Below are 25,004 nucleotides of genomic sequence, written 5' to 3'. Positions count from 1 at the left end.
GGTGGATGTGTTTTGTGAATAGCTAATTAAAGCACATGCCAGTCTCTGAAGTCCTATGGGTATATTTTTAACTTTGTGGAGTTTTATAGGTGGCTGTACAGTTGCCATGTTCTTGTTAAACTTCCCGATAAGTTAGTTCAAATATGGTATAAATACTAGAAAAGAAATTGCTCTCCATCTCTTAGAACGTACTGAAGCAGCTAGCATATTAGGATAATGTCTTTTATGCAAGATACTCAGGCCTTTTTACATTTAAGAAGTGCAGCACTTTGGCTTATAAAAGAAGGTACTGCATGTGTGACATTTCTTCTTCATTCAAATAGCAAAGCCTTGTGGATAAAGTATCTCGCAGACAGAAACCTGACATGAACATGTTGTTCCTAAATGTGAAAGTGAGGAGGACGCACCTTGTTAGTGATTCACTTGATGAGGTAACAAAAATGTAATTAAATGGTGTGTTGCTGCAGAATAGCTGTTGCACTTGGATTTCAGTTTGATAAGTCATATTTAAATCTTTCTGCGCTAAGAGATTGGGAATATGACTATATAATGCTAAATAAAAAGAACTGCATCACTGTCACAATAGCAGTGCCACAGAATAAATTGGGTCAGACATTAACTTTATTTGCACTCTCACAATGCTCCATAGCGAAGCCCATAATAAACATACATGTTTGCATGCCATGCAGTCTGTGTTTGCAATTTTTGTTTTAAGAGCGCAGTGAATTATTATTAGGTGATGTAGGACTTGGTTCCATGATAGGAGCAGGAATAGTGACTAATCACTAATGACTTAGTTCTGTTCCAGTTTTTGGAGCATTTTTATTCTTTTCACAAACTTCTCTGTCCTAAAAGAATTATTTTAGGCTTTCTTAAGTTCTTATCTTGATTTTAACTAATTCCTCACATTCTTCATGTAATTTTTTTCCTTTTTTAGAAATGAAACAGATGTGTCCATTAAAGTAGGCAGTTCTTCAGTATCCACTGAATCTTGCTAATTAACATTACATAATAAAATCTAGTGCTCTACTCTTTCACAACACTTAAAACCAGCCTGATGGTATTGAAAAATAAGTCCAGGTGGCAAAAACAAGACCCGAACAAGTTCTGATTGCTAATCTTTAGAAAACATAAATTCCTAGATTAAAGCCTATTTTGGCCTCCTCTTCAAAGTTAGAAGAAATATAAGTGGTAATACTGCTTTCTCTTGGGCATTGTGGTTTTTTTTTTTACCCCACTGGAATTACCAGGAGCCACTTTAAGAGCTTTGATAGCCAAAATATTCTCATACTTATTTTTGATACTTCCTTTGCCCATCTTGGGGATGTGTAAGAATGCATTATATTATCCATATTCTCAAAAGTGTGGAGAATGGAAGATGGGGAAAGATGTCTTATTTGTATTTCAAATTTAAAAAAAAAAATTGCAAAGGAAAATGACTTCAGCTAATAAATAGCTTATGACAGGTAATACAAATACCTGTGTCATAAAATTTGTTGAACAGGGATTTTCTTGAGCTACTAATATAGAAATTATTTTAGCACATGCATCGTCCTGACTGATGTAAACACTTTCTGTAGAGCTGGATAGTAATTAGTGGTTTAGAGAAAAAACTTGTAGGGACTTGATCTGAAGGATCACTGCTAATTGTGAAAGGCTATAATCTATTTCATTGCAGGTCTTTTGCACACCTGGTTGTAATCCAGTATCTTGGGATAAAGAAATGAAAAGAACTTGGTACCATTGTCTAAAAAACAGTTTTATTTTTACGTATTTCCCAAACTTGCTGTCAGGTATCTTAAGCTGAAAGTAAGGCTGTCCAAATATTGAAAGTTTTAGATTGCTCCTTATTTCTAAATATCTCCAAAAGTTGTCTAATTTTCTTAATTTTTTTTTTAATCTATCATTTCTTCCTGGCAGAATGTCTTCTGCATCTAGTAGCTTATTAAGTCTGCTTGCACATCATTCTTTTGAAACCTGGAGAGCAGCACCATGTGCAAGGTAGTTCATGATATCAAGTAGTCATAGAATCATAGAATCGTTAGGGTTGGAAAGGACCTTAAGATCATCTAGTTCCAACCCCCCTGCCATGGGCAGGGACACCTTATGCTAAACCATATCACCCAAGGCCTCGTCCAACCTGGCCTTGAACACTGCCAGGGATGGAGCATTCACAACCTCCCTGGGCAACCCATTCCAGTGCCTCACCACCCTAAGAGGAAAGAATTTCCTTCTTGTATCCAATCTAAACTTCCCCTGTTTAAGTTTCAACCCGTTACCCCTTGTCCTGTCACTATGGTCCCTAATGAAGAGTCCCTCCCCAGCATCCCTATAGGCCCCCTTCAGATACTGGAAGGCTGCTATGAGGTCTCCACACAGCCTTCTCTTCTCCAGGCTGACCAGCCCCAACTTCCTCAGCCTGTCTTCATACGGGAGGTGCTCCAGTCCACATGATTATCTTGCTTCTGCAGTTCAGTCATTGTTTTAATATAGTTTAGACCTATTAGTAGGAGATGATGCCAATTACTAGTTTAAACAAAGTGAGAGTGGTAGAGACAAAGATACATTCTCTATGGCTACAGGTAGTGATAATAAGTTAAATGTCCTTTTTCTTCTTCCCTACCTATTTTGCAATAGCTAGCAAGGAAGAGAGCAGATCTGAAAAAGAAGTTGAAAGTCACATTTGTAGGGGAGGCTGGTCTTGATATGGGTGGCCTGACAAAAGAATGGTTTCTTCTTCTGATTCGCCAGATTTTTCATCCAGATTATGGTGAGTCATACATGTTCTAAAATGCCACATGAAAATATTTTTTAATTTAAAAAAAAAACAGTGATGGATAAGAATTCTTCATTAATTTGGTATTAAGCAGACCTGTTATTAATTTATGAGAAAACCAAGCAGGCAAGTTAGAATTGCATATAGACAAGAAGTTTTAGCATAGAGGAAGGTAGAAGAGACTGGAAAGTCTTTGAAGAGCTTTGAAGATGCTGGCTTTGGACAAGGAGGCTCAAGCATTGCTGAAAAAGTGAGATTTTGCTTCAGTGTTATGGCAAAATTAGAGGGTGGACAAATTTCTGATCAATTGAAGGGTTTAGAATTAGGATTCAGCTCTTCAAAACTTTAGTCATGTTAAACCTTGTTTCAGAAATCAGAAGCTCCAGTGTTCATTGTTTATTAGTGTCCCTAGGCTAGTAAGAATATTGGATATGAAGCAGGGGGATTTGAGACTAGCAGTAGATTTTTCCTTGAAGTTTTTCCCAAATATATGTGTGGTTACAGTGTTTCTATCTCTATCAGAGGCAGGATCTTGATTTACCTTTGGGCAAATGTGAGAAGGACATAATTTCATGGAGTAGGTCAAGGATAATTTTAATCTGTTTAATTCAGATGGAATCAGGACTTTGAAAGGGTTGTTTCCATATCTCTTCTGAATAGAAAATTTATTAAAGTTTTCTATGAGTTTTAGTGAATTGCTAGACCTAATAACAAGCTAAAAAGGATAAGCAAAATGCAAGCCACTGAATCACTGACAATTGTCTGCCCTTGGAAATATTCTAGAATATATGTGTAAATTCATATGTTAGGATTTAAAAATAAGCTTATTCCATTTAGCTTAATATGTTGTCTGGTTGCAATTGGAATATGATGTTCTTGTTCCAAAATAGGAAGAGACATACAGCAGCCTTTGAAATAGATGGTTGTCATGGTTTAACCTCATCCAGAAACGAAGCCCCACACAGCCACTCACTCACTGCCCCCCCCCTTCCCAGTGGGATGGGGGAGAGAATCACAAGTGTAAAAGTGAGAAAACTTGTGGGTTGAGATAAAGACCATTTAATAAGTAAAGCAAAAGCCATGCATGCAAGCAAAGCAACACAAGGAATTCATTCATACTTCCAGTCATCAGGCAGGTGCTCAGCAATCCCCAGAAAAGCAAAACTCCATCACATGTAAAGGTTACTTGGGAAAACAAAATACCATCACTCTGAAAACCTTCCCCTTCCTCCTACTTCCCCCAGCTTTATATGCTGAGAAGACATTATATGGCATCAAATATCCCTTTGTCAGTTGAGGCCAGCTGTCCTGACTCTGTCCTCTCCCAGCTTCTTGTGCACCCCCAGCCTACTCACTGTGGGGTGGTGTGAGGAGCAGAAAAGACTTAGACCCTGTAAGCACTGCTCAGCAGTAACTAAACTAAACACTGTTTTCAGCACAGATACAAGACATGGCCTCACGCTAGCTACCATGAAGAAAATTAACTCTATCCCAGCCAAAAGCAACAGAATGGTTTATCAAATTTTGAAGTGGAGATAAGACCAAAATTATTTGTATGCCACTGCCATCCTTGCCTCTTTCTTCTCATACTACATTTTCTGTTTTTACATTGCCCTCAACTGTCTTCATATTGCTAGTTTTCCTTGTTTTTGTAAGTAGCTACAGTTGGATGCTGTTTCTGTGCTCAGTTCTGGTAAACTGCTGACTCTGGCTTCCCATGTATCAATGGTTTCCATTTGCACTGGTAGTCTGCAAGTTCTAGCACTATTTCTGTGATTAGTATCGGTAGAGGTTTAACCTTTGATGTGATGTATTCTGCTTGGGGTATCTGTATAGCCAGTATTCTTAAAAGTGGTCTGAGATGCTCTCAGAAGAGAAAGGACCTTCAGTCAGGTACAAGGATGGTATAGGCTGATGTGAGACAGAATGAAACAGCCTGCCTCTGCTGTTACCAGGACCTGTGAGCCCATAATGAAAAAAAAAAAAAAAAGGGTTTTCTGAGTAGGTAGGAGATGGGAAGACATGAATTAGCATTCACAAATCAGCAGTTCAATCTTCTTGTTTTATATTGCTCTAGATGGATTTGGGTCAGGGCTTTTTCCCCACTCTAATATTTCTCAAATGAGTCAGCTTTCCTCAGCTGTGCATGGAGAAATTACTGATGTTATAATGGGTTAAAGTACTTCCAGGCTGTCTCTTAAATTAGAAGCATTGATTTCCAGGGACTTCAGCATAACAGCTGATAGTCATTGGCAGAATGCAAGAGCTTGTCTGTCTTTGCTGGAAGTGTTCATGTCCCTTGAATGCATGGTACTCTGTTGTTTATAGGACTCCTTTTAAAGGTCCAGAGCTTTAAGTCATAAATGTATCCTCAAATCTGCTGAGGTCATTCTTTGCCTATAACCCTTTTTCTAGTAAAAAGGTTGCTGTGTGGAGAAATGACATTGGTGATAACCTTTATAGGAAATAATTTATCCTGGAGAAAGCATTTTGTAAGTTTTACATTTCTGTTAGTAAAAACGTGTTGTCAACAGAGCTTGGCAACTGATGAGTTTGGAAACGCTTGTGAGTAATTATTTTTTTTCACCTGCTCCGGCAGACTTCCTTGTTTAAAGTGTAAATTCTTTCATTGATACATCTATCAGCCAAGTGTAGGAGGAGTTCAGAAATGTTCTCGTGCCTTGGAAAAGGACTGTATACTCTGCTGTCTTTAATGTTTAAGTTGCAAATAATGTATGTCAGAAGCTTGGAAGGAAAACCATAGAAAAACATCGCTGTTATTATCCTTTGCAGGTTAGCTGCAGATATAACTCCTAAAATTAAAGAACTCCCAATTAACTCACTTGTCTGCCCTCCTGTTTGTTACAGTGCTTTCTTCGTCTCAGTGTGGACAATTAATAAGTGGTATATGAGATCTGTTTTGTTCCAGCATCACTGCCATCTTTCAGTATATGTGAACCTTGCTCTTCCTTATATGGAACTGTTTTGTTGCTTCTCGTAAAGGCATTGTCTAAAGCTTTTATGATGAGCACCTTTTTGAGCTAAAGTTCAAAAGATGAAGTTCAGGAGAGTAGCGGAGGAGGGAATATGAAGGCAGAGTTTTACCTGTAAATTTTCATAAGACCTAGATGTCCTTGAGTCATCAGTTGGATTTTTATTCTTTTTTCTTTTTTTTTAATCCAAAGGAGTTTGATTTTTCATTTAAATATTTTTCCCGAACTTCATCTTCAAACACAGATGCAGTGAGCTACTGCTTACAATATGTTCTTAGAGCTGTTCAGTGCTTTGGTTTGTACACTGACTGTGGAAACAATAATAAACTGTTGTGCCATTCAGTCCCAACAAATTAAAACCACTTATCACATTTTATCCAATATACTGCACTTCTGAAGTTAATTTCACTGTTAGTGCTCACTTAACTAGTGTTTCTTGCTTCTCTGACCAGTACATCTAGGCATCGGAAAGCTGGTATGTGGTTTCATTACATAGGTTTTTACTTTCTATCACTCTTTAAAACAGAATGGTCCACAAACAGCAGTCAAACTAGTCTATAGTGATGATTTCAATAAGATGTAGCTTGTCATTTAGACCAGTGAGTGGCTTTTCTAGGGTATTTGTGTTTTGATTTTTTGTAATTTTTTTTTTTTACTTCTCTGATATTTTTTGACAGAAAATATGAAACATACCCCTTTGCTGCTAGTGTATGTATAACATAAACCTTTTAGAGCTTTCTATTCTAAGAAGGTAAATCTTATGGTATTTGTGCTATGGTGCTCCAGCCAGCATTTTTAAAGACTGTCATCTGCTATTGACCCAGAAAGGGAAGAAGAAATGGTTTACATTGCAGCAAGAAAATTTTTGGTTAGGCAGTTAACATTTCTGGCTGCCCTGATGATGAAGTACAGTGAAGAAACGGATTGCACAGAGACAGTGCAGAATATCCACGACTGGAGGCACTGAAGAACTTTGGTTTCTTTCACCCCAAAGGGCTGAAGGGCTTGAGCCTGCTTTGGTGTCTTGGCACTATGCTTCATGGTTCTTACCCAAGCACCTGCAGGCTCCTGATGTGGGTGGGAAGATGGGCTCAGAACAAGGTGTGGAGATAAGGGTGCTCCTAGAAGCGCTCTTAAAGTTGCTTGTTTGAGAAAGGTGAGGTTTTGTATGACTTTTTATGGAAGCTCAGGCTCTGTAAAGACCACTGTTCCTGTTCTGCAGGCATGTTCACCTACCACAAGGACTCACACTGCCATTGGTTCAGCAGCTTTAAGTGCGATAACTATTCTGAATTCAGACTGGTTGGAGCTGTATCCTTTTATGTGTGCTAAACAGTACTAAGCACACAGTCGTTAAATGACTTGGTGCAGGGGAGAAATAAGGCATCAATTAAATCTCATTCAGTTTTGTATATACAAGTGTGTTCCATTTTAAATGTATAAAAAGAATGTCATAGAAGCAAGTGAACTAAAAATAGGAAGCAAATGGTGGTATGTGGGTACATGGTACATTTTACAGTCAGAAAATTAAGATGTATGTACTTACACCTCTTTTTTTTGTAACTGAATGGAAGCCATGTGTTATTTTGAAAGCAAGTTTATTTCATAGGTTTTCTGTTGCACTCATATATTAAGTTCTCAGACACAAATGATTGATGATATTATTATAACTACATCAAGATGAGATGGTGGTGTCCCAGCTTTACTGATCGTAGTTGGACCAAGTGATCATTGTAGGTCTCTTCCAACTGAACTATTCTCTTCTAGTCAGAAGCTAGTATAATTTTTTGGTATAATTTCAGATTTGTTTCATGAGTACACTTAAATGTGCTAGCTGGTGAGCTGTAGTGCCAGTGCGGGTTTGTCTTTATGCTTTTAGATTTATTTTCATAAACATACTATATTGAGCTCTCTCTAGAATTTTGGGATAAAAAATAGATATCTGAAGTTCTGCTTAAAAACCTTTTTCATAACAATACTTTGAATAATTTATTCTGGAAATGCTTGTATAGAATATTATGAAAAAGATTATCAAGTGTTCTGTCAATGTGCATCATTTGACCACTTCAACAACTACTTAATTATAGTACAGAACTGCATTTAGAATTATCAGTCATAAACAAATATAAATGCAATTCCTTCTGTTTAGCGTGTATTAGAGTATGCTAAGTAAAATCTTAAAATATTTTTCCAAGTTCATTAAAATATTAACTATAATAAAGATGTGTGGAGTTTGCCCTTAACGTTTCACTTGTATAGCTTATGGGACTTGCTGTGTATAATAGCATCACTTTGGATATTCGTTTTCCACCTTGCTGTTACAAGAAATTATTGAGTCCTCCCATTGTTCCCTGTGATCATAACACACTTGTAGGCATCTGTGCTGTCACATTAGATGACCTGTTTCAGATTATGCCTGTAAGTATAATCTTTTTAAGAGGCTAAAAATTACTGATTTGAAACCTGTTTTATTTGTATTCAATGTTTGAATTATAATCTGTTTGAAAACATCTTTTTTTTCCAGTGCAGGCTGATAGTTGCCTTTTCTTCTGAAATCCTTCATGTTTTCTAGCATAGCAGAATTTTTGTTGATCTGCTTGAAGTTAGAATACCAAAATATGATACAAGTATTCTAGGTACATTTTCCATAGTAAAAGTGTGAGTTTGTACTTAAATAAAAATAAACAAATACATGAATTAAGCAGTGAATTTTATTTGTGTACATGTTTTGAATATACAGCTTTTCCCAAAATCCTTTCTGTATAAAGTAGTGATTCTGGCACATCCTTGCAAAGTGCATTACTTAGTTTTGTAGATTTACTGAAGAGTTTTTATTCATGTTGTAGGAGCTGGCTCATGGACTAAGTGAACTCCTATCCTATGAGGGCAATGTTGAAGAGGACTTCTACTCAACCTTTCAGGTCATTAAATACACAATTATAAGTGATTCTCAAACTCGGTCAGTAATTTTTACCAATGTTTCTGCAGTGGAGTGGCCTGCGACTCTGTGATTGCTGATTGTTTGGAATATAATTGCATGGACGTTAAAGCTTGCTTCAGGACTAGTCTAGTCCTGGAGCATCAAGGCATATAGGTGCTGGTTCCCTTTAGAGGCTTTAAGCTGTTGTCCCCTGGCAGTGCAGGTTGATCTGAGTGCTGACTGCCAGGGTCACATGGCCAGCTGCTGGTGCTTTTCCAGCTCTTTGCTTGATCTGAAATTGCCTTGCAGTTGATGACCTTGTCTGTGGAATTATTTGGCTGCAAAACAACTCCTTTCCCGAACTAGCCAAAGCTTACTCTGGTTTTTTTACATACTTTTTTCCTGGAAATCTGCCTTGAACAATAGCTTGTTCAAATTACAGTAATTTTGCCTGACCTGTATGTCTAACTGCTACTTCAATCAAGAAAGCCTTTTTCATTTATTCATTGTTTTAGAACACATACCAGTTAGTAAAATTTCGTGCTGGTTAGTGAATGTTTATTGGACTAGTACTGACCTTTTTTTTACCTCGGCTTTGAATTACATTATTATCAGACCATATGAGAATTTTTAAGTGGGTACTTTTGAGTTCCTAGGTGAGCTGCAGTGCAACAAGTACCTTCTTAATTGTATGTGATGCTTCAAAATTGTTCTTTTCTGTTAAAAACTCTGTGGCTCCAGAGCCTGCAGGCTGGTTTGATATGGCACTGTGTAACAGGGTCAGTTTTTCTACTTTGAATACCAATTTCTTGAGCAATTTTTGAAAATTGTAATATTTAACTTTTAAAAACCCCACAACCCCCAGAATTACAGCTTGTGCTAAAGAGAGAGGTGGAGGAAATACATGAAATAATAAATACAAGCTTTGTAATTTGTGGGTATACAAATGTATTTTCCAGTATTGAACTTGCCTCCTCTTTTTCTCCAGGTTTTTCAGGAAGAATTTGGTGTTATAAAATCTTACAACTTAAAGCCAAATGGAGATAAAATCCCAGTCACAAATCAGAATAGGAAAGGTACTTCAGTACATATTAATTACACATATTTGTCAGGTTTAAGTTTGTCCTTCTTTCCTTCTTATAAGCCTAGGTTTTCTTTAACAAAGTGTGAAAATGAAATTACTGTAGGCCCTTTCTGGTATGCCTACCAATTCTGTAGTAACTAAAATGAAATGTATCCATTTTTCTTAATGCAGTATAATTTGAGAGAGCACAACAAATGATTATTGAAAATTATTATATTGTAAAACAAAATAAAATGTTTTTTCTTTTTTAGAGTATGTGCAGCTCTATGTTGATTTTCTTATCAACAAATCAATCTACAAACAATTTGCAGCTTTCTATTACGGATTTCATAGTGTCTGTGCTTCATATGCATTACTGGTAAGAATAAAATTAAATGTAACTTTTCTACTTCAAATATGTGACAATGACATCTAAATCACACAAATTACACTGGATAATTTTAGGATTCATGAATAATTTTGATTAATCAACGTAGTTCATTAATTCAACATAAACAGAAGAAATTAAGCAGGTAATCCAGCTGTTCTCCATAGTGTTCCATTGAAAGCAGATAAATAAAGCTCCACAGGTTAGATTTATTAGTATGCATTCACAGACACTTCATGTGCATGTTTACAAGGATTCTCTGTATTCCCTACAGTTATAAACAGCAGAGCAACTGTGTCTGTGCTCTTAAGTGACTCCTCTGAAAAAGCATATTATTTTTTGCAGGCAGAGCACACAGTGAGGTTGAGATTAAACATTCTTCTGTATTCAGTTCTGTTTGGTGGTTGGAATGCCTTCTGTAATTTACATCATGCCCTGTACAGTAAGAAGAGAAAGAAAATTGCAATTTCCATGAGATTTGCTTCATTCCTGTGAAATTAGCTGCATATGACACACTTTCAGCAAAGTGAAATGGGACTAACTGCAGGGAAGGTTCTGGAAGGAGAATGAATATCCACTGAAGTGCCATTATGTGTTCCCATGCAATTTAACGATGTTGTAATAAATGAATAAATAGATTCTGCAGGTGTACCTTTAGCAGTTGTTAAACACAGTTTATTGTTATGTGTGTTTGCTCTGCGCAGCAGTGTGTACAACTAAAAGTCAAGTTCTGTCAACCACCACTATTAAGCAACCTACACTGGGACTTTTCAGTGTAAATGGAATGGGAGTTGTAGCTGAAATTGAGATCAAGACTCTCCATCTGCATTCCATATGTGTACAAACTTAATTTTCTTCCTGACCCATTTGTCATCTAATCATATAGCAATTGAGTCAGTGTGATAAAGGTTAGAATGAAACAGTGAGGAAAAAAAGAAATGTATTAAAATATTATGTTATCCAGTAATTTGCTTTTTACTATATACAGTAGTAAGATTCTTGAAAGTACCAAGGAATTAATTTTTCTGTAAAAGTTTATGTTACAGATTTATATTGAATGAGATTATTTTTTTCTGTAATGCAAAAAGAAAAACTGAATCATAGAATCATAGAATGATTAGGGTTGGAAAGGACCTTTAGATCATCTAGTTCCAACCCCCCTGCCATGGCCAGGGACACCTCACACTAAACCATCTCACCTAAGGCTTTGTCTGACCTGGTCTTGAACACCGCCAGGGACGGAGCATTCATAACCTCCCTTGGCAACCTATTCCAGTGCCTCACTACCCTTTCAGGAAAGAATTTCCTCCTTATAACCAATCTAAACTTCCCCTGTTTTAAGTTTTAACCTGTTACCCCTTGTCCTGTCACTACAGTCCATAATGAAGTGTCCCTCTCCAGCATCTCTATAGGCCCCCTTCAGGTACTGGAAGGCTGCTATGAGGTCTAGTATCTGAATCTAGTAGAATAATTTCTCATTTAAAAAAAAATAAATTAATTCTGGCAGTTACTTCGTCCAGAAGAGGTTGAAATTCTTGTCTGTGGCAGTCCTGAACTGGATATGTCTGCTTTACAGAGGAGTACCCAATATGAGGGCTACCAAAAAACTGATCTCACTATACGGTAGGCTTAATTTTTTTCTTTATAATTACTGAGTTTAAAAACATCATAGAATGGTAGACTAGGTTGGGAATAATCTCCGCAAGAATAATCTGAGAATGATTGAAGTTTTATAAGCTATTTCCAAATAAGACAAAGACACAATTAAATTATCTGCAAGTAGGAAGAGTTGGATCCTTCATGGCATAATGTGTTGCTGGATACCTTTAAAAGGCTATAATGAGATTGAAATGGAGACAGTTTGAAAAGAGTAGCTTTAAATCCTGCATAGTGAAGTCTGGATAACAGAAATAAAACTCAGACTTCTAAAAATGCTTGTTCTCTTCCAAGTCTATTTAATACTAAGGGTGCTTGTATTAGTTAGTAGAAGGCATTTGTATTTTTATAGAAAAACAGGCTTGGGCATCGTTTGACAAGAAAACATTCCAGAATTTTTAAAACATTTTACTTGTCCAGTCCCTAGGGATTCATTTAACCTTACATTTTAGTATAATACTGATGTCCTATATATTATAATAAGTTCCCAGTAAGTGACATTCATCATGTAGTACTTGTGGTTGTATTATTCTCATAGTGTTTTGTCATGATATTGCATCTTACACCATTTTCTTCTCCCTCTGCCCTGAACATAGATACTTTTGGGATGTAGTGCTTGGATTTTCTCTTGACCTTCAAAAGAAGCTGCTACATTTTGCTACTGGAAGTGATAGAGTACCTGTGGGAGGAATGGCTGACTTGAATTTCAAGATTTCAAAGAGTGAAACATCCACTAATTGGTAAGTAATTTTCTGGATGTTTAAATATTTTTTGTTACATTATTTCCTGAGAACCCTTATTGCTCTTGAATGTGTTTTTTAAAGAGCAGGAAGCTAATATATAAGGAAGAAACTGCATGGACTTCTTTAGTTTGTCTTCAGAATGTTATTATTGATTGCATAAATTCTGCAGGTGACCATCTATTACAATATTGATTCTTCAGTCAGTGTTCACATTTGAGGCTGGGAATTCTTTATTTGTAGAGATTCCTTCTTTTATTATTTCTAACGTGACTGCTGAGCTAATGGAAATATACTGTGAATCACCATGAATTTTTCTGAATTCAAGTCTATCACTATGTATAGTAGCCCCCGAAGCTGCAGAAAATGCTTGCATTCCTTCTTGATGGTCTAAAGAAGAGTTTTAACACATATGGCTTAGAAGTTGTAGCATTTCTTTAGGGTCTCTGCTGAGGAAGTATACGCCTGATACACAGGTTGCTCCAAAGAAACAGCATCAAAGTAGCCTTGTAATTTTGTTGTGAAGGTTTAATTGTTCGTGCCAAGTTCTCATGTTTCTGGTAGTGTTTTATTTTGTATTGAATTGACTCAAGAAATTCTATGTATGTCCCAGCTACTGTTTTCCTTCTCAAGATTCTAGAAAGTCAGTTTAAATAATTTGGAAAGCTGTATAGAAAAGCCCACTGCTAAGCAGTAATTGCTGCTAAGCAGTAATTACTGGCTTTACCTAGAGTTCTCAAACATTTAGGGTAATCAAAATACTTAAATGGAACTATATTTTTAGACAAAATTTTGTTGGGTTTTATGTGGAGAGCTGAATTAAATGCATAAACAAAATAAATTTTGGGGTTGTTTTTAAATTTGATTTATCTCATTACTGTGGTATTTCTAATGCTTTATTCAATGAGCTAATAACTGGTTCCAGTAACATGTTAAAGGAACATTAATATCTAATGAAAAGTAAAGAAAAATCAACCAACATTGAATCTGTTAAGTCCGTTCTCCTGTAAATTGTTCTTTTTCTTAAAAATGGGAAAGAGTGTTTTGAACTAGCATGCATTTTAAAATCATGTAGGGTCTGTATTTTGCAAGATAATTGTTGCAGTCAGACTGCCTGTGCAGGGATGAATGTAGACATGTTGGCATTGCATTGCTCGCACAGTAGGATCAAGTAATATAACAGCAATAAGAATTGCCAAATGAATATCCAGTTTCTCAGTTTTCCAAATTCTGAAGCACGTGACTCCAGTCTGATAGTAGATTTTTGCTTGCTTGTTTAAGGGGCGAGGAGGGGGGAAGTAGATTGGGTATCCAAATCTGCGGGAATTCCACCCGCTTTCAAGAATATCTGCTAATGACCAAAGGCCAAGATGCTGCCATTCAAAAGATTTAAGAGCTTTAATGAAAACAGAAGTAGAGAGCTTTTGAGTCACCTACTAAAAAGTTTTAAGTGTCCAAGTTTTAGAAATTGTTCAGTGTTGGGTTAATTCCAAATCTCAGGTTGAGATCCAGCTCACTGTCTTTCTCCTCTCTCCCCACAAGTAATCAGTTGTAGGACAACGACAAGTCTATATCCTCAGTGTTGTCCTGTATGTCACTTGAGAATATAAAGGACAAAAAGATCACATAGGTTATTGCCTGTAGCTATGAAGCAGGATGTTAGTGGCATCTCATACTGATGGCAAAACAAATGCTTCTGCTAGTGAAGAACAGTTCTCGTCAAACTAATCCATTCAAGTGAGTGTAGTTTCTAGTGTTTGTAAGGCAATCCTAAGAGGTATCTGCAATATATATCCAAACTCAGCTCTCAGAAAAAACTCACAGCTGAAGGTGTTGGTATGGCTAAGATGAAAATTTATGAACTGTTGTTTTTCCAGGGCTTTAATCAGCTCCTCAGTACTTTGCACTGAGGCATGTGTCTGTAGGGAAGTGTTTTACCAACCTGAACTTGGAGTTTCATATCCTTGTTTCATCTAGGTGCCTTTATTCCTAATGCAGGACCCACCTTCTTTCTTCATGTTGTGGGTTCTGATTATACTCAGATTTTGTGTTTGGAGAAAAAACTGATTTTGAAGTCATGTGGTACCAGAAGTTTCCAAAACCTTGAAGAAGATGTTGCTGACTTACAAAAAAAAGAAAGGCAGGCAGTTCCAGGCAAACAAATTCACTTGAGATGCATATGGCCACCAGCAGTGTTATTTGTGTTCAACAGAACTTGAACCAACAACATGAGGATAAATGTTCCCTTTTACAGGGCTTCTTATTTAAGTAATGTTTAACTGAAAACATGTAGGCAGTTGGCAGTGTTCTGCTACTGTTGTATTATTATGATATCTATTTTATTGGGGCTTGTTTTAATGATCTTAGGTTACCTGTGGCCCATACCTGCTTCAACCAGCTTTGTCTCCCTCCTTACAAGAACAAGAAGGAACTGAAGCAAAAGTTGATCATTGGAATTTCAAATGCAGAGGGGTTTGGTCTAGAATAAAATGAAATACTTCAAGAACAGCATTTTTATGTAGCATTCACTCTTCTGATTGTGCCTTTAAGCTTTTTGTTATGTCTCTTGATACTGTGCCAGTCTTACCTAGTGTAGATTTTTTCTTTTAATTAAATATGAAGTGTATTTTTTTCCTGAATGGCAATACATTTACTGCTTGCTTTGTCACAGAAAGTAGCTTTCTTTGTACAAAAAGCTAGTCAATTTGATAAACGAAACCTAAGACAATTTCTAAGTTATAGTTTATTTCTGGTTTTATTTAATAGCACTTTATCATTAATCATAATTGCTTTATATTGCAGGTATCCTACTGGGATATAGTATACAGAATATTTCTTTATTAGCTAATCCCAGTGGTAGAATGTTTTCAATTAACATGAATAATAAGAAAAAATACAACATACAGCATGTAGCCATATTTTCACAAAGGCAAGTAGGAATTTTAGTCTTTATAAAATGTATGCAGTTTTAATATTCTGGTTTTCCTTCTCAACAAAACAGGCTATCTAAGAAGCATGTAAATAACTGCCTGTGAAAAAAATAGGGTTTTGATAGTGCCATTTACTGCTAAAAAATCATTTTTTTATAAATAAGAGGTTTTGGATGTTCTATATTCAGCTTTTACACTTGGCTGTACAAGAGTGTTAAAAGTGAAAACTTTTTTCAGTTTGAGGGGATTCAGATTCAAACTACAGGTGTTAAGCAGCTTGTGTGTTCATTCTTTGACAGCAAACTAACCAGATCTACTGTAGCGTTATAGTAAACGGAACTAGATATTTAAAATACATTCTACATATGGTGAAATATTTCAGGAAAAGAATTAAATCTACAACACATGGAAAACTGAAAGTATATCATGCTATCTTTTTTTTTCCAGCAACTTTCTTAAAAGTCTTAAGTAAGCTGTGACAAAAGTGAGTACAATAACATTTCTGAAGAATGTTGAAGCTTTCACTAACTTGAAGGCCAGCATTTAAAGACAATGTTTTGTGGTTTTCACTGCACAAGCTACATGAAAAGAATTCTTGGTGTGCCTGCTCTGAGTTAGTGATTAGGAGCTGGGAAAAAAACTGGTTCTAAAATGCAGATGTAATTATAAGTCTGGGTTTTATTCATTAAATGGAAAGAATTTATCAGCATGCAGTACAGTACTTTCTTAAATATGAATAGCTGCTGTGTGTTCTATAGATTTTTCTTTTAGCTGAATGAGGCCCGGATCATTCAAGACACTTTGGCATCTGTCAGCTATCCACATTGACCTTCTGGGGTATGGATGCTTAAGTATCTTGTGGAGTCTATACTCAATTACTTATTTGCAATAAGAGTAAAATATCTTATTATTCTTGTTTTCCCTTTCTGTATTATTTGCATATAACCAACATATTTATATATGATGAACAAATTAATCTTCCTAATTCATATTTTCAAAGCCATTGTGGATTTTCTGCAATAGCTAAATGTAAATTTTATTCTTTTTCATAGAGAAGGTACTGGTGATTTTACTGTTTTATTAAAGCAGAGATAAATAGTAGGATATTTTAAAATATTTGTCATTGTATTCATTGTGCTCTCCTTGAAACTGATCTGAAAGCTTCCATTGACTTTAGCCTGGAAGAAAACTAGGTTAGCATGGAGGGTGTTAAAAGCAGCACTTTGCACTTGTGCATCTTATATTGGTTTCCCAAATGTAGATTTTTTTAATAAATTTTGATTCATCAGATGTCAGATATTAAGAAATAAATGAATCTTTCACCATTGCACTGAACGAACTAAATGGCTTCAAGCAGTGTTAAATTTTTAATAGCGAAATGTGCAAGTAGGTAAGAAATCTGGAAACAAAGGCATGCCCTCCTTCCCCTCTCTGTAGAATTGGTTTCATGGGCATTTGGCTTATGAATAAATAGCTATACAGTTTATCTGAAAACATGGCAAATTAGCCAAAATATTTTTTTATGGCATAAGCCCACTTTTAATAACTATTTATCTATTATTGTTAAAATAAAGCTTTTATCTTATTTTCACTGAATTGCACTTTGCCTTGGGTTTAGTTTTATTTATGGAAGCTTTTTTGGTTTACTGTGTAATATTACCTCAGAATTCTAAAAAGGCTATTGTATTCGCATCAGTTTTTAAATAAGATTGTCATTCAATGACATTTTATATATTTCCTGATGTTGATAAATTAAATAGTAAATTTTGTATTTGTTAAATGAAAGCATTGCACTGTATTTATGAAATAAGCTCTGATCATTTTAAAACTTTTATTCAATGATGTTTTGCTGTTCTTGTCTTGCCCTGTAATCCAGCAAATCTTTTTTTATCTCCATCATTGTTTTGTACCGTACAAAAGAAATCTGGTTTGTATAAACTTGTTCATTACTAAGTATCTATTTTTATGTATTAGATTTGTGCAGTCATTAAATAAAATATTTAAATTTCTGGCCTCACTTGTTTAATTTCAGACTTCCATAATTCATCATAATGGATTTAAAAACAAGATCAACTTATTTGCTTTTGTCTTATCTTTCTTATGCAGAGTTTTCTTTACAGTAACGGTTTTGCTAAAATATTGCATATCCCACTGAAAAAGATAGTTTCAGCTACCAGACATACTCCCAGTAATATTTATAGTCCATATTTATACTCAAAACTACTACCACGTCTAGACACTACTATAGTCAAAACTGCATACCATGGTGTAACAGTGCTGTAAAATAGCATGGATCCTCAGCTTGGTTTTTCTTCTTTATTTTTTTATTTCTTCAGTTGCAAAGTTTCTTTGAGGTACAAGGGGAAACAAAGCCAAGTTCTTAAATGTTTTCTCTTTTTCTGACTAATTTTAACACTAACATCGGGAGGGACAGGTAACAGGAGCACCATGCTTTCTTATGGACACAGGTCCTGATCACAGGACTGATACCTGGCCAGGTTAAAACTTGCTTCTTGTCTCCTTTGTACCACTCCACGTTACCTACAGATGGCAGCAAAGATGAGGATTGAAAGAGGAGACAGTTTGTATATCACAAATAATAGCATATTCACAAAATCAGTAAATACAAATTGCCTTCTAGCAAATGGATATGGAGGAGGGAGAAGCAGTTCGTTTTATCTTTAGGTTTTAAAAATGTTTTCTTTTTCCATGAAGGCTTCCCTAATGTCTTGCTATTGTCAAACAGAGACTCTGCCGAAGCCTCAGGAAGAGGAGGCTTATTGTTACTGATCTCTAAACAGTCAATAGCCTCAAGACTGATAATTAGAAAGAGGTTATAAAACCTAGACTGCTTTATCCTGTTCTGTCTAGGGATCGGATGGCTGGGGCTTAAATTTGAAATTGATTATTTTGGCCAGAAGTGGTGAAGTTTCTTCTCTGTAGTTGTAGTTGGTGGTGGTACTGCTTGACTTCTTCCAAAAGGAAATGCTATAACTGTTGTTACTTTTCATAGTTCTGGTATATCATATTCTTTCAGGACTGTTCCCTGAAAAAACTGATTAAAGGTCCCTCAAAGCTTCTGTTTCCGTGTCCTGACTGACTGACTGTGAGAGCATGTGTTTTACCTTCTAGAACACCTAGTTCTCTCTGAAGATCTCGTTTTCATTTGGATCAAGTAATTTTCAATTCTGTTTGGACTTGTTTTGCTGAAGGATCTGTGCTGTTGCATTTGTTGTTGAAGTTGCTTGCATTTTTAAGCGTTCACGCTGTCTAGGAAAATGGTAACACGATGGTTTCAACTACCACAGCTATTTTTCTTGTGTTAGAAATGTTCTAATTCATAATCTGGTGGGATTTTGTTGTTAAATTAATCAGCAAAAAAATGGGCCTTCAAAGAACTGCACCTTTCAAATTGTTAATTAAATTCTTATTAAAGTCTTTAAATCTCAATAGCTTTCTGTAACAGGGGAACAGGTATGGCAAGGGTTAATATAGTTTGGTATTGTTAGTGCATTCATAACTGTGTGATGGATATTTGATTCAAAAATAGCTTTTTCAACAAACTGCATATAGAAAGAACTCTTGAGGTCAAAGAAGATGGAGAGATTTTGTCACTGAGGACCTGATAGAGTACTTACACATTAAACTCTGAAAGGCTAGGAGAAATTCATGTAAGTCAGGCAGCACCTAACATAAGTTCATTTCCGAACTCTTCTGCAGTACTAATGTTAAATAACATCTATATGAGTAAGAATAGGATAGATAGATGAATGGGTTTACTGCATGTTTCAGGAGTTTTATGTTCTACCACAGCAAGGTTTCATTTACCATATTTCTCTTTGGTATCAACTTTTATGATTTTGTATGTGTAGAATGATGAACAGACTTTTTCATACAATGTTTTTTTCCCATGAGAGTTGTCCTAGATTATGTAGATGTATAATGGTCAGGTTTAATTTATGGGCTTTGTGTTTATATGGTGTTTTAACTGTATAGCATGCTTTCATATAAATCGTGAGAAATGCATCTGTTCTCACGGAGTCCTTAATATCTTTACACTAGCATCTCTGGTGGCTACCACACTATGGATAATAGCAATCCAGGCTCTGCTGGTCTCTGTAGGCATGAGACAAGGCATTATCAGAGCAGAGCTATTCATAGCCATGTGTAAATTATTCCAACTCACCTTGTCAGTGAGTGGGTTTACTCAATGTACATTCAGTCTCTTTGCTCTAGCAGAAAGATAGAATATTCATTTATTTTGCTATTCATTTTGTGTCAGCAGCAATACTGCAGGAGGCAAGAACTGTGTTTTGTCCACTGGAAGATCAATCTAGCTAGATATGAAGTAGCCAAAGCACAGTCATTTTGAAAAGTCTGATTTAAACTCAGACCTGTGGGTCTTGGCTTTGGTTGCCTTCTGGTGATTTTAAGTAACCTCACCTTACTTTCAAGGACTGTGGTGGCAGCATGTATACTGTTTGGCAGGGCTAATAGTTGGCCTCGATTAGTAGAAAGGAATTCGTAGATGGGCCAGTAATATGCCACAGTGAGCAGAGAAGGCACTTTATTTTGTCATCTCACTCATCTGCTTTATAGAGGGATCTTTGCCCAGATCTTTCTGGATTCCAAGGTGGAGGAGTATCCTACTCAGATTTTAAAATTCTCTGACAAAAACATGTTCTGTGATACTAAATGCATCATATTAATTCTTAAATGTTTCACTTCATTCATAGAATAATAAATCATGACAAATAAATGTGACCTATGTAAAACGGAGATGAACATAGCAAAGATTTGGTCAGTTGCAAAAGGAAAATCTACTTTCTTATACAGTAGTTCTTTTAAATTGCTTCTGAGTTGCAGAAATCTAATTCCCTTAACTGGTGAAGTTTAATTCTTTTTCTAGTGATTAATATCTTAGAGACTTTAAGAACTGAAATTATTTTTCTTTAGTTCAATTACCATGTAAGAGAAAGCTAAAACTGGAGTAAACTGTAACATTTTCCTGTGTGCATCACTGTAGAGTGCTTACTGCATTTTTCAATTTAAATCAATAAAATGTTCTGCATCACTTTTCCTTCAGAATTCTAAAATTTCTGGCAATGTTAGAATTTCTTTTACAATGAAAGAAAAGCTTTCCCAAGCACTGAAAGCACTTGGTATTCATTTAAACTGCAGCTTTTGAAGTAATAATATAACATTTGTTCCTGTTGCATATAAACAACCTCATCTCTTTCTGTTTTGGGTGGTTTTGTTTTAGGATTCAGAATCTAGTCAATATCCTATTTATGCATATTGGTTGGAATCCATTAAGCTATTGCCCCAAATGGCACATTCTGGAAGATGAAAACTCTTGTTCCAGTAGCCAGACTTTTTACTGAAAATCTGTGAAGAGGATCCAAGTTAATATTTTCTTACTTTGCTCTGTTAGTTGCCAGACAGGGGCTGAAATCTCCTAAGGTATTACAACCAAGCTGTGTTTGAATTGCCTTGGGGATGTTTGGTTTTGTCCTGTTGATCATCTCCGAGCACATGCTTGCCCGGTTTCTACTGGTGATGGGTTTCACATGCTGACAGATTTTTTTAATGTGTTTCTTACACTGAAATATTCAATACCCATGAATTCTTCCTTTCAAAAAGTGAACCCGGTTTCTTCAGTAGTCTGTGATGTTGGCCACGAACTCACAGGTACAGAAATAAATTCTCCATGAAATTAGTTTAGAAGAACCTAGTTTTGTTTTCCTATACTTGATTTTAGGAGTTTAACATCATCCTATAATCAAAGCTGATCGGGCAGCACCAACTCAGCTATGCTGAGAGGTGTTTCTTCTGTTTCTCATTCCATGTTTTTTTGTTTAAACTACTGTTGGCATGTAACCAAAATGTAAGAGATGCAATAGGAGGGAGTATTTATATTAAAGTGATAATGTTGGAATTAGAGCTCTTTGCTTAAATTCTCATCCCCATTTGCTAGCTGTAGTTGTGTTTTTCATTAGTATCTGTTTACAATGGGTACCCTGCAACTGTGAATCTGAAAGTGTAACTACTTGTGTTTCATATCATTAGTATTCCTAAAGAAAAAATGAGCTTCCTGGGTTTCCCTTCCTTGTCTCTGGGGCACCAACTGATGCATTGAGGCTTCAACATTTTATGATGCTAAAGGTGCTCCCAGTTTCTATTTTGCCCTTGAATTTCTTCTCAATTTTTTTGTTGCTAACTTTATTAGTAGAGCTTATTAATTATGTATGACATAAGCAAGGCTGTTATGCTTAATCATGAATTCAGTTAGCATTTTCATACTTGTAGGTGTACTGTGAAGAAGAAATTACTGCTTTCACACAGCACAATCAATCCCTGGCTAATTTCTCCTGTCATTACTTGCAGCAACAATCCGCATTCTTTGCATAGCGATGCAGCCTTTCGATATGCTTAAGACCTACTGCCATTCAGAATAAAATGTATATGTAATTGCAGAATGATAAGAAATGGAAGCTTTCATGTTGAATTTCCCTAGATTACAAAATTATTCATCCCTTTGGCTATTTGTGACAAATTTCACATGCACATTTTTTTTCTTAACCAGACCTCATTTTTTTTTTATATTTTATACAGACATTGGATAACTTACAGAAACTTTCACAGAAATTTTAGAACTGAGTTGTCACTTACTTAGATGTATTATTTGTCTACGTCTCTTGGCAGTCCTTATCCTAGCCACATGCAATGTCAATCCTCTATTTGCAGCGCATTTTCATAAATCAAAGTTATTCTAATATTAATGAAGAAAACACAGATAAAGCTGCCAAGAAAGGACAATGAGGTGTTGTGTGTTAAGGGTGCAACTTGTAAATGTGGCTTTGACTTTAAAAAAAAAAACAAGGACTGGTTAAATGGTTCAAGGTAGTGACAAGGGGAGCACAAAGAATTGCTATGCTTCATCTCTCACTTCTACACAGAGGTTACATACAGAAGACAACCTTTCTGGGAGAAAAATCCCTATGAGATAGCACTACACATTTCAGATCAGTCATTTCAAATTGATCTCCTCTTACTTTTTCTTGCAGTTAGCTGCTTATTTGAATTACCTTGGAGATGCTTGCCGTTTTTCCTGTTGATCTTGTCATAGCCTATGCTTACTTGATTTCCACTAGTGATGGCTTTCATATGCTCTCAGATTGTCAGGAATCAATTTTAAATTGAGCTCCACTTACGAGAAATCAGCCAAGATTTGTCTTGGACCATATGAAATAGACCTCATAGCAGCCTTCCAGTATCTGAAGGGGGCCTGTAAGGATGCTAGAGAGGGACTGTTCATTAGAGACTGTAGTGACAGAACAAGGGGTAACGGGTTAAAACTTAAACAGGGGAAGTTTAGATTGGATATAAGGAGGAAATTCTTTCCTGTTAGGGTGGTGAGGCACTGGAATGGGTTGCCCAGGGAAGCTGTGAATGCTCCATCCCTGGCAGTGTTCAAGGCCAGGTTGGACGAGGCCTTGGGTGAGATGTTTTAGTGGGAGGTGCCCCTGCCCGTGGCAGGGAGGTTGGAACTTGATGATCTTAAGGTCCTTTCTAACCCTAACTGTTCTATGATTCTATGATTCTAAATCCTTCTCTATTTGACAATATTTCGAAAGCTAAAGAGTTAACAGTGTCTATCACAAGTGTCTAGATGCACCAATGTTTAACCAAGTCCAATCCCAGTGCTACTGGGAGATCTTTGTCTTCACTCAGTGAATGCCACAGACTGCTTGTGCTGCAGCAGAGCCACGGCACAGGCTGCTGGCATTCAGCAGAGCTGTGCAGGTCAAAGCAAGCTGGCTGTCTCTTTGCAGAGGCTGCAGCCCTTCGCTTCAGCTCTCTAAAAGCTTCTCAGCTTTTTCACTTTGGAGTTGTTACCACTTGTGAGTGTGAGCCAGTGAATGCAGGCTTGATCACTGCTGAACCTCAATATCTTGCCACTGTATTCCATGGTTGATTTCCCAACCTTGTTCCACACGTTGTGGTAGAAATTAGTAAATGGATGTTAGCAAATAAACTTGAAATTTTGGTTTATTACCAGATTGGTAGGATTAGTAGGTCAAATATCAGCCATTTCTTTTGAAGAAAATAATTATGCAAAAAAAAATTATCAATCTGCATTTTTTAGGTTTCAGTTTTCATGCTTTTTAGCATATAGACATACAGCTGTCCAGAGAGTGTAGTAAATGCAAAATCCTGATGTGCTAAATTTCTGCAATTAGCATTTTTCCTTAATTGGATGCATGTAGGTATTTCTGTGATAACTTCACACAGTGTGCACCCCAGTGTCTTTTTGGCTTGGGGTTCAAAGGAGAAAACCAGACAGCAGAAGACTTTTGTGTTTTGGGCAGGTCTGATGCCATTGCCAAGTTGTCAGCCAGGTGGTGACTTTTTTTAAGCTTTTTCAATCAAGGCAGTTTTGGAAATGTGCAGTGTTGAAATCATAGCTTTATTTCAAATATAGCAGATTAAAAGCCAACAGGTAGCAAGCACTATCTTAGAGCTTTTTGTTAGTAAAGAATTTTTCACATAAGCTTATCAATCCTGAAAGCAGTGATATAAAAAGAATCTGGAAATGTATTGCTTAGAACAGAGCTTCATCACAATTATTGAATATTACAAGTCCAAAGCAGCTAAATAAACGTCACATATTACCCTAACATTTATGATGTTACGATAATATGCTCTAATGGGCAATATATGTCCATTGTATCTGGCCTTTCCAGTCTCCCTCAACTACTATTTTAGCATAGGTGGATTGTAAAGAGAGAGCCCCAGAAAACGCTGAACCACATATTGGTAACTTGCTCATAGCAAAAAGAGGTTTGTTTGTTTTTGTGTCTTGAAGGCAGTAGATGGATTTGTTTTATTTTGGTGGTTTTATTGGTGGGGTTCCCAGACTGCCCACAAGCAGAGCCCAGGGTGGCTTTGGCTGAAGGGAAATAAAAAACAAGAGGTAACTCCAGGGCAATGTTATAGTTTGTAACTACTCCCTACCTTCAGTAGATGTCTAGCGGGTAGTGTGAGTGCTTATTTCACTAGTGGCTTAGTGTTATAGAAAATGTGTCTGATTTTTGCAGCAAGATAAGCTAATATACATATATATATATACTTGATAAATAGAGTGTCCATAGAATACAGCTACATACTTACATACTCGCATACTTACAGTTATTCAAACCTTTAGCAATCCTTCTTTGCATCTTCAGAACCTACCTGAGATTTTGTTTGCTCCAAATTGCATGTAAAACTTAATGGCTACTTTCAACGCATGAGCTTTGTGGGGAGAAATATTTGATTCACTAAATGCGGGAGGTGTCATGGCTTTCCATCCTCTTCATTCAGCACTCGGGTGGTCAAAGCATTTACTGGCATGGGGGAATTGGCATTCAAGTCTTCTGAGGGCAGGATTTGAACTTGTGTTGCTTGAAGCCATAAGCTCCCAAATACGTGGTTTGCATAAGGCAGAGGGAGCTTGACCCTCTCCTATTCCAGGTAAGCGCACTGAGTTCAGTGT

General features: G+C 36.4%; 1 protein-coding gene across 1 annotated transcript in view; it reads left to right on the top strand.

The window, feature by feature from the left end:
* Positions 1 to 17,486, top strand: part of HECTD2 (HECT domain E3 ubiquitin protein ligase 2) — a 40,521-nt gene extending 23,035 nt beyond the window's left edge. The window contains exons 13-22 of the mRNA XM_057402370.1: positions 324 to 431; positions 2,638 to 2,770; positions 6,992 to 7,080; positions 8,029 to 8,187; positions 8,616 to 8,690; positions 9,678 to 9,765; positions 10,025 to 10,131; positions 11,648 to 11,763; positions 12,393 to 12,536; positions 14,904 to 17,486. Of these exons, the coding sequence (XP_057258353.1) occupies positions 324 to 431; positions 2,638 to 2,770; positions 6,992 to 7,080; positions 8,029 to 8,187; positions 8,616 to 8,690; positions 9,678 to 9,765; positions 10,025 to 10,131; positions 11,648 to 11,763; positions 12,393 to 12,536; positions 14,904 to 15,024 (1,140 nt within the window). The 3' untranslated portion in view covers positions 15,025 to 17,486. The remainder of the gene's footprint in view (positions 1 to 323; positions 432 to 2,637; positions 2,771 to 6,991; positions 7,081 to 8,028; positions 8,188 to 8,615; positions 8,691 to 9,677; positions 9,766 to 10,024; positions 10,132 to 11,647; positions 11,764 to 12,392; positions 12,537 to 14,903) is intronic.
* The last annotated feature ends 7,518 nt before the right edge of the window (positions 17,487 to 25,004 follow it).

The sequence above is a fragment of the Pezoporus wallicus genome, unplaced genomic scaffold (genome assembly GCF_028554395.1).
Source record: "Pezoporus wallicus isolate ANWC-B61680 ecotype Strahan unplaced genomic scaffold, APGP_CSIRO_Pwel_v1 contig_6787, whole genome shotgun sequence".
Taxonomy (NCBI): Eukaryota; Metazoa; Chordata; class Aves; order Psittaciformes; family Psittacidae; genus Pezoporus; species Pezoporus wallicus.
The sequence above is the reverse complement of the archived record's forward strand: the minus strand, read 5'-3'. Positions and strand labels throughout refer to the sequence as shown.